Source organism: Oncorhynchus keta, chromosome 1 (assembly GCF_023373465.1).
Source record: "Oncorhynchus keta strain PuntledgeMale-10-30-2019 chromosome 1, Oket_V2, whole genome shotgun sequence".
NCBI lineage: Eukaryota > Metazoa > Chordata > Actinopteri > Salmoniformes > Salmonidae > Oncorhynchus > Oncorhynchus keta.
This window is the reverse complement of record NC_068421.1, coordinates 60,239,492-60,249,677: the sequence shown is the minus strand read 5'-3', so window position 1 is coordinate 60,249,677 and position 10,186 is coordinate 60,239,492. Positions and strand designations below refer to the sequence as shown.

General features: G+C 48.0%; 1 protein-coding gene across 2 annotated transcripts in view; it reads left to right on the top strand.

The window, feature by feature from the left end:
* Positions 1-408: 408 nt before the first annotated feature.
* Positions 409-10,186, top strand: part of LOC118389744 (zinc finger and BTB domain-containing protein 7A) — a 28,204-nt gene continuing 18,426 nt past the window's right edge. The window contains exon 1 of one of the 2 annotated variants that reach the window (XM_052529787.1): positions 409-537. In XM_052529787.1, coding sequence (XP_052385747.1) covers positions 421-537 — 117 coding nt within the window. In that variant the 5' untranslated portion in view covers positions 409-420. The remainder of the gene's footprint in view (positions 538-10,186) is intronic. The other variant, XM_035779580.2, reaches the window with a different exon arrangement.

Sequence of the window (10,186 nt, the reverse complement as noted above, 5' to 3'; positions counted from 1 at the left end):
AATGACAAAAGCAGAGTATTTGGTGGGTCTGTGGTGGAGGGAGAACTAGTTTATATTGGACTGAGACTATTGTAATAAACATGGCTAACATCATCTGGAAAGCTACCAGAAGGGAAAATTAACCAGTTTGACGGTTTGTTAGTTTTCATACAAATCTGAAATACTTATGTATTGTCGCTGTCTTTTTAAGCAACGTAGAATTGTATTTATTTGTTTATTGAAACAAAAACAAAATTAGCCGTGAAAATCGTTTCTATTAAGTGTGGAACATGTATAGCATAGATCCTGATCAACTGAAATGATCGTGCAGTTCAAATGTTTTTTTTCTCTGATTGTGAACTACCTCTGGTACCTACTGAAGTGCTGACACTGCCCTCTAGGCTGGGTGTGTGTTACTGCCTCTCCCCATGCTGTCAGAACATGCCTAGCCTAGTTCTCCCCACAGTGCCAAGCCATGCCACACAGTGGGGTGCATCAGCTTCCAGTCAGACCGAAGAGACACCTTTCATGGCTAGCTGTTTCATCACATTACACAAGGTAAGCCGTTTCACTTCATATATGATAAATGCATTCCTACTCTGTGTGTAGGCCTGTTAAAGATAGTTTAGAGTATGGAAGATCTCCACCCCAGTCCACTGCAGCGTGACTGACGGTCCAGGTGTACAGTGTAGAAAATGTCAAATGTATAGGCGCGTTAGAAATCAGTCAAAATTAGTTCTTCTAAGCGATATAAACGTGATTTGATTTTGACTGGTGTCTTCCACGCCACCGAAGAAACATTGGTAAAAGTGGGCTTGGTATGAATGAAGAGGTGAGGCATGTGGTTAAGATGTTACTGTACAACGTGAGAAGGGGGAGAGATGAAGGTATGGGTGTCGAGGGGGTTGCTGGCAGCCCCTGTGTCCTGGAATGTGCCAAGGCTTGTTTTTGGGGTGGGACACTAGGACCTCAGGCTATGGGATGGGTGGGTGCGACTCATCTCAAGGCGCGAGAGAGAGATACAGTAGGAGAGGAGAAAAGACGAGAGTAACAACTATAATCCGATCATAACCAATTAATCTGGATGCTGTTTACAACTCTATCAACATATACTTTCAAAAGCAAGAGGATGAAGTCGAGTACTCATTTGTCATTTTTTATGTGATCGATATGATGAATGTCCACTCTTGATCACAGGTGAATATCTCTTTTACTTTGCTTCCCCCAGAGAGGAGAGGAAGAGAAACATCGAGGGGAATGCTGTTTCTTTAAGAGAGAGAGAGGGAGAGAAAGGGAGGGACCTCTTTGCCCTCCAGAAACCAGGAAGGGAATTGAGTTGATCTGCTGCTGCTTGGTTAGCGCATATGGGGCTTTGAGCAGCACGACAGTTAGAGAGAGCTCCAGAGAGGAGGAGGGCTGAGCTAACCCACAACAAGCACCATCACGGCCATCGCAGGTGAGCTAAAGGCACCCCCGCAAACCCCCCCACTGTCCACCCAGGGCCTGTCGACAGGAGGGAGCAAGCACAGGAGGAGAGGAGAATGAGGGAGGGGGACAGAGAGATACTTGGGGGGGAGGGTGAAATGGGTTGCAGTCAGTAGTTATGGTTCTGTTTTTATTCCTGCTTATTCCTGATTACTTCTCTCATTCCTGCTTTTACCTTTTGTGCTTTCTATGATAGTTTTATTTGCCGTGTTTGAGGCATTAACTTTACGGGCAGGTGGGAGAACTTAGGGGAGGAGGAGGATGGTGGCGTTCGGGGGGGTGGGTTCTGAAGAAGAGGAAGGAGGAACCAAAACTAATTTTATAGGACATGGTACGATGACAAGCGAATTACTTTTCGGGATGGTGTCATTCACTAAGAAATCATGCTTGGAGGGAAAAGTTCCTGACCCACTTGCATTGTTCATTCTTTCCGGCTGGTTTTGGAATTTATCAGAATAAGAATGTCTTAATTTAGGTCAGGAGTCTTGAAGTGCGTTTAAAACATAGACGGAGGGGTTGTCACAGAATGCTACCACAGTGTTTGGCTGTGGCTTAGACAGTTCTGGTTGAGACCCTTTTTTTCATGTGCAGCACAATCCTGTTTGATGGCTGGTCTGTACTTTTAATACCTGGCATTCTGCTAGCAACATACTGAAGTGTATAATTCTGCCCTGAGTGCTTACGTTGGAACAGGCTTGGAGAAGTGGGGGTGGTGAGGGACGGAAAGCTGGGACTCGTAGTTCGCAGCAGGGGCTGTGAAGCAGGTCAAATAACATTTAAGGACTCCACATCCCAGAGTGCCTTGCCATTGGCCATACAGGAAAGGGAACACCTACCAGCCTATCCCAGCAAGGAGGTGTGGTGAGTGAGCAGCTGTCAAGCCAATCACAGAAGGGGAAGAGATGCCAGAGCGGAGCAGTGGGCTGAAAATAGAGGAGGGTGGTAGGTGTCTGCTTGTTTGGGATCAGGCAAGGGCTTGCCTGTATGACTAGGGCCACTCGGAAGTTTCCTGTCTGCAAAAGCTCCAGTACTGAGGCACCAGGCAGGGCCCTACCCAGACACGGAGACAGGAGAGCAGGCAGGAGAGCCGGATAGGGCCTGGAGAAGGGACACACGCTTCTGCTTCTGCCCAGCTGGTAAGAGCTCAAACTGCACTCTCTCCTGACACTGAGGAGAGTGAAAGAGGGGAGAGCTTGGAAATAAATACCAGGACCTGCGTTTGTAAGAGAGCGAGGGAGATGGGGCTTGGTAGAGTTCAGAGTTCCTGACCCACTTGCATATAAAAAATAGATGGCAAATAGGGCACTGCTCAGAGCAGGTTGAGCACATCATGTTTAGAGAGACTGTTGTCTTAAAGTTTTGGCTATACACACGGTTTTAACCCTTTACTTACTGGTTGAATTAAAATTAGTACAGTTAATCTAATCATCTGAATTGGTGTTATTGTGTGTAATGTTATTGTTGTTAATGTATGAGACTAGGAATAAATGAGCCAACTGCAGATCCTTTATATATCCTTACCCCCAATGTTCGACTGTTACTGGATAGAAGATGTGACACCTCTTGTGGACAATTTCATCTAGTTAGTGAGGTGTAGTAAATGAGCTGCCATAACACAATCATAGCACATGAAATCTTGAGCAACTGGAAACTTTACCCTCTGCCCTCGGGAACTCCTTTATTCGTTTATTAACTTTCAGTTCTTCTCCATGGCTGCCCACACCCTTTTTGTTGTTCTCTACATCCCTCTTGCCTCAAGTAGCCCCTATGGCACTGTGTGATTTGCGTCACATCATCATTTAGTCTACGATAGCTGTCCGTACGTTGGTGGTATGTCAAAAGACGTTAAAGGAGCGTAACTTATTTTCTAATTCTCCAGATGCCTATTCCTGGCAACACATACTTGTTGGACTTGTTTTGAAGCGTGCGGGTACAGCGAGAGAGGGAGGGGAGTATTTTATTGTCAGACGCCCAGACTCAGGGAAGTGTTTGGTTAGATTTCAGATGCAGAGTTTGAAACATTATTCATTCTGTCAAATGTCACACTGTTGATGTCATAATGTTACTCGTGCCACTCCTGAGTGCCAATTGCAGAAGGCTGTACTTTCAGCCTGAGTAAATTCCACTAAGAGGTTAAGTTGGGACACTCCATGCTACCCACAATAGACTCCAGGGGAATTGTAGGGGACTTCAGTGGCTGTGGGTAGGCCCTAGACACCACCCATCAATTTGGCGGTGAGCATGTTGAATACAGTTTGATATTCCTGTATGTTATGCACCATAATGCCCCAAACTAGCAGGTCCACAGCGACAGGAGGAGACAGGTTGCGTGCTATTACACTGCCATGCCTTGGAAGGACTAGTTTTGGGGTTGTGTTGCTTTTGGGTGGTGCGCTAAACTATAAGCTACCCCCTTATTAAGGGTGAACTCCCCTTGTCAGCAGTTAAATGTCCCACTGCTCCTGGCCCAAGCTGACAAACAGACAGACAGGGCTCTGTGTGTTGTGTTGTCTTGGGGGAGTCATAGGGGCTGTTCTGGGCCTGCTGGTTCATGAAGCAAGCAGTTCACACAACCTGATCAAATTAGAGGCTGAGATGCAGCCCTGGGTTAGACTAGGCCGTTGTGTTGTGAGTCTGACTTCACTTACATGGTTTACTTTCATGGTGGTGGGTTGTCTCCAAGATGTCACACCTTTTTCTGGCTCTGCTGGATGATGTTGTTGTTTTCATACATTAGACACTAGACAACCTTAGACAATAGTTGTCAGAAAAAACAGATGTTTGAGTGAGTAATTCAACGTTGACCTAAGGCACTACGTAGGGATCAAAGAGTTAGCCAAACTCCTGTGATCATGGGAGGGTACCATATGACAATCTCATGGTTGGTGAGTTCCCATCCTATCTCTCGGCGTGGGCCGGTGGGTGAGTGTTTCAGCTTCCTTAGCAAGCTGAAGGGGGAAGTGGGCAATGTGGTGGGCTGATGTCTGAGAGAGCCAGCGAGAGGGAGAAGGAGGGATGGTCATCTGATAACAGAGCAAGTTCTGTTACCAGCCTGTCACAGACACACAGGAAGTCCTCTGCCCTCAATGCACGGTAGCACTCACAGATTGGCACAGGGCTCAGGGGAGGAGCTGTTGCTGGACTTGGCACTATGGGTGTAGCTTACGGCCTACTAGGGGTTCTGTTTCTGGTGCCACGTGGGAGTTTGGATCCGCTACTTCCTGACTGACAGCATGGCAGCGTTAGGAAAGTCTAGCTCCAGCAGCAGAAGTTGTGTCTCTGTAACACTGCTGCCAGATGTGCACGGCTGTTTCTGGACCAGCTAAGTCAGGCTGGAGGAGGGAGGCAAGGAGTCAGGCTGGAGGAGGGAGGCAAGGAGTCAGGCAAGGAGTCAGGCTGGAGGAGGGAGGCAGGGAGTCAGGCTGGAGGAGGGAGGCAGGGAGTCAGGCTGGAGGAGGGAGGCAAGGAGTCAGGCTGGAGGAGAGAGGCAGGGAGTCAGGAGGGAGGCAGGGAGTCAGGAGGGAGGCAGGGAGGGAGGCAGGGAGTCAGGAGGGAGGCAGGGAGTCAGGCAGGGAGTCAGGAGGGAGGCAGGGAGTCAGGAGGGAGGCAGGAGGGAGGCAGGGAGTCAGGAGGGAGGCAGGGAGGCAGGAGGGAGGCAGGGAGTCAGGAGGGAGGCAGGGAGTCAGGAGGGAGGCAGGGAGTCAGGAGGGAGGCAGGGAGTCAGGAGGGAGGCAGGGAGGGAGGCAGGGAGTCAGGCTGGAGGCAGGGAGTCAGGCTGGAGGCAGGGAGTCAGGCTGGAGGCAGGGAGCCAGGCTGGAGCAGGGAGGAGGAGGGAGGCAGGGAGTCAGGCTGGAGGAGGAGGCTGGAGGAGGGAGGCAGGGAGTCAGGCTAGAGGAGGGAGGCAGGGAGTCAGGCTGGAGGAGGGAGGCAAGGAAAGCCAAGTAGAGCCTTCACTTTGGTTTACTTTACTTTGCAAGGAGGAGGGGGATGGTGCAGTAAACCCATACAGTAGCCAGTGATTCCCGACAGTGGCTCTCCACCAGCTATCTCGCGATCTCTGGGGTAATGGTACCCTTAAAGGAACTTAGACCTTTGAAATTAAATCATAAAAATCTCCCACTTCCCCTTGCACTAAACTTTTATTGACAAACATGATATAAAGATTTAAGATAATGATGTCAAACCCTTCCTGCAGTGAGGGGTTAGTTTCTTACAGTGGCTAAGGTTTCTCAAGTCTGAGACACTTTTGAAACGCATTCAATTTACAGTATCCCGTGGGCTGATGTCAAGGTTGTCAGTTTTTAAGACTGCCTCACCCAGTACCTTTCAGTCAGGGGCATTGTCTGATTTTTGGCAGACGTCGGACGTGTTTCAAGTCGAGTAGCCCAGCCCCACAACTCCAGTTTTATCAGTTTCTCGCCCTCTTCCTGCTTGCTCCCAATACGACCAATCAAGCTTCCTATCCTAGCAAGCCTGGCAGTAATGACTCACACAGCCACACTAGCACTAGACCAGGCAGGCTCAACCTCAGTCAGAATCTAGTTCTTCTTGGAACTGTCCAGCCCCCCCCACCTCTCCACATAGCTTTTCCGATTATCCTGTAATATCCTCTGTGACTTGACCTTGAACCCTTGTGACCCGATCCAGTGATTCCCTTTCCCTGGGCTGCATGCACTCCTGTCACTAATCATCAGGGGGCTCTGCTTATCCCGTGACAGTCAGCCAGGGAGAGACAGCCTACGTGAACTCTGTTGTCCATCTATATTACTCAATCTATGCTTCTAGGAGTTAGACCCTGGCTTCTGCTCTCGTTGTTTCACTCTGGTTTGGTTATTCACAGATATGCTACTTATCCCCCACACACAGCAGAGCAACAAAGTATTGTGGTGTTGACTACTCTTAAAAAGCATCATAGTAAAGAACTTAGTTGAAGTGACATACATTTTTGTAAGCCCAATTGAACTGAAACAAAGGTATTCCGAGGTGTTCCCACGCATAATAGAGAGATGTGGTCATATACATATGTAAGCAAGGTTGGAAATGATTGTTTTAGTCAAATATATCGATTTGGGCTTCTTGCGGTCAGTTTGCAGTCTGCAAATGATTTGTAATTATGTTCCGTCCCCTGACCAACCGTTCAAGAAGAAATGATCCCGCAGCTGAATCTAGTTGATGATCCCTGTCCTAGTCTTGCGTTGGATCATCCCCGAAATCTAATCTTGATAGCGGCTCTCAACGTTTGCTTGGCGCAAGCGCAGGGGTTATTGTTGAGTGATGGTGGGGGAGGAGTGGGATCTGCAGCAGTAAGTAGTGGTTTGACTTGCAAAGCAGCGCTCTGCGTGCGGAGTGGGACCCAGTGAACTAGGCAGGCAGCTCTTGGTCGGCGGCGGCCCTGGGAACTGAGACGGTGTGGTGCTGCAGCCTCTCACCCACAGCCATGAATAAGTGATAAGGAATGTTTCAAGCCATGAGAAGGTGTCAGGATCAGGTTTGTTTGTACAGTTTTTCCTCTTTCTTTCTTGGGTCATCTTTGTGGGTTATTCCTGGCCTGGGCCTTTACTCTCCCTATAGCTCCTGTGTAAAGGACATGACAGAGCAGTTGGATGCCTCAGTGGACTGTATGCTGGGCTGTTTTAACTCCTTTCAGCCTCTTCTCCCCTCCACAGAGCTGTGTGTGACCCAGGGTCAGGCATGTATGTCCTGGGGATAATGTGTAAGCAGGTTTGCACCAGGGACCAGCCCAGCAGCCTGGTGCAGTAAACAGCAGCATCAGTGAGAGCAGGTTGACTCGGCTTGAGTCTCTGTAGGCTCACCCAGGATCTATTTCCACACTGTGAAGGACGTGACCGTTATCCCTGTGGTTGCCCTCTCTCTCTGACTCTCCCTATCCCTCTCTCTCTGCCCTCACTCCCCTCCCACAGCATATTCAGATGAGAGTTGGAGGATAATAACATTTGCCCATGTCAGACAGGGCAATTTTATCAGGAAGACAATGGGAGAGGTTGTAGTGGCGGTGTGGTCAGTTGCGTATCAAAATGGTAGAGGGTTAAAGGAGAAAGAGTAGGCTAACTGGGTTTGAGCCAAAATGAAAGGCCATTGTGTCATGAATAAAAGACACACACTACTCTGAATGGTGGGACAGTATTATTTGCATGTGCAAGGCTGCAAGCTTGTTGTTTTAAGATTACCACGAGACAGATGGACCGGTTTTCCATACTTAGAAAAGTGTTTATACACAGTTTATTAGGTACACCCATCTAGTGCCAGGTCGGACCCCCTTTGCCTCCAGAACAACCTGAATTCTTCGGGGAACTGAACCTTTGCTCAATTGGTATCAAGGAACCGAACATGTGCCAGGAAAACATTCCCCACACCATTACACCACCGGCACCAGCCTGTACCATTGACACCAGGCAGGATGGGGCCATGGACTTATGCTGTTACGCCAAATCCTGACTATTATCAGCATGACGCAACAGGAACTGGGATTCGTCGGACCAGGCAATGTTTTTCCACTCCTCAATTGTCCAATGTTGGTGATCGTGTGCCCACTAGAGCCGCTTCTTCTTGTTTTTAGCTTAAAGGAGTGGAACCCGGTGTGGTCGTCTGCTGCAACAGCCCATCCATAACAAGGCGTTCCAACATGCTGTTCTGCACACCACTGTTGTACTGCTCCGTTATTTGCCTGTTTGTGGCCCACCCTTTAGCTTCCACTATTCTTGACGTTCTCTTTTGACCTCTCATAAAGGAGCTGTTTTCGCCCACAGGCTGCTGCTGACTGATGTTCACATCATTTTCTGTAAACCTTAGCTGTGTCGTGTGTGAAAGTCCCAGGAGGCCGGACATTTCTGAGACACTGGATCCGACGCGCCTGGCACTGATGATCATACCACGCGCAGTCGCACGTTTTGCCCATTCTAACGTTCAAATGAACAGTAACTGAATTCCTCCATACATTTCTGCCTGCTTTATATAGCAAACCATGGCCACTTGACTCACTGTAGGAGAGAACCATTTTCTTAAACAGGGTGGTGTACCTAATAAACTGGCCAATGTGTGTATGTCACACATGAGTTGACTGACAGGTCTGTTTTAAGGATTTGAATCTTTGTCAACAGTATTGGAGTGGAGTTAATAGCAGAGTGAGGGCAGTTATGTTCGTAGTACCCAGTGTTGACTTCTCAGAGAGCGTTACCTAAGTATGACCTGTGGTTAGTGCTGACACAGTGCCAGAGTTCTAGGTGTGGAGAGAGGTGGAGCTTTGTGAGGAGGTGTGGGAAAGAGCCGAGCAGGGGAGAGGAGAGGCAGCCAGGTTGAGCAGGTCTAGTGTACATACCAAGAGGCTTGATCTGAAGGAATGTCATTTGAATGCATTGCTCTTCTAGAGAATAAACCCCCTGGCCTCACCCCCTGCTGGGTCTCCCTGGCAGATGGAGAATGGAGGGGCTGGCTTTTTTGTGTGTGTGTAAATAGACAAATCAGGGAGGGCTTGCTTTGCTGAGCCCACCCCCCCCTCCCTCCCCCGCTCAGGCAAGCTGCAGTCTATAATTTTAATCCCCCCTGCACACGTGAGCGAGGGGACAGCCTTTCCTGAAACTTGGCACACAGTACAGGGTGGGGTAACCGGCTCAGACTGGATTGACAACCTCCCTTTTTAATAGCGATCCCTTGCAGCTTGTGCGTGTCATCCTCCAGTGGGGTTTTTCCACGGGGTCTGTAACCGGCAGCTTCCCCCTACCCTAACTGACAGAGCGATGCACACGCTGCTGCACAGCCTCGCCTCTGCTCCTCCTCCCAGCATGCACTCTGATCCTCCCTGCTCTCTCTTAAACTGCCCTTCACTCTCTCTCATGGTAATAGGTTCAGCAGTGGGCCAATATATCCAGCGTTCCAGCTAATTCAACACTGAAGGATGTATGCCATAGCTATAGTTTCTATTAGATTGGTCTGTAAATACAATGTCTGCCAATAGTTGATGGTCAGTGAAATCATGGTAACTGTAGTGTTGTACGTTGATGATGTTTCAACATCATCATTTGGGGCCTGATGTTTAGGGTATAAAGTGGCAGACATGACAAGAGGTAAACTGATTATGCACGTCCCAATTTCGAAATGGCATTCTACTATTACAACAAGAGTAAGTTGAAAGCCGGACTGAGTTCATAAAAACAGTGTGTCATACTGTGGAGAACTTTGGGTTCTTCACAGTCACCAGCCCATAATAACTCTGACGTGATTTAATAGTTGTTTGATCTTTAGTATCAGAGTGAGCAGAGTCAAAACCGGTCCATTACTTGCAATGACAAGCCACGGTATTGTGATATTAGTGAGCAATGTTTCAATCTATAAGGTCCAATGTGCACTGACGGGATGTTCATTAGAGCATATCTAATTGGGTGTCAAATGAAAGCTGAGTCTATATTTTTGAGAAATTAAGGCATAGTTGAAGTTGGAAGTTTACAAACACCTTAGCCAAATACATTTCAAATCAGTTTTTCACAATTCCTGACATTTAATCCTAGTAAAAATTGTCTTAGGTCAGTTAGGATCACCACTTTTATTTTAAGAATGTGAAATGTCAGAATAATAGTAGAGAGAATTATTTATTTAATCACATTCCCAGTTGGTCAGAAGTACACTTAATTAGTATTTGGTAGCATTGCCTTTAAATTGTTTAACTTGGGTCAAATGTTTCAGGTAGCCTTCCACAAGCTTCCCACAA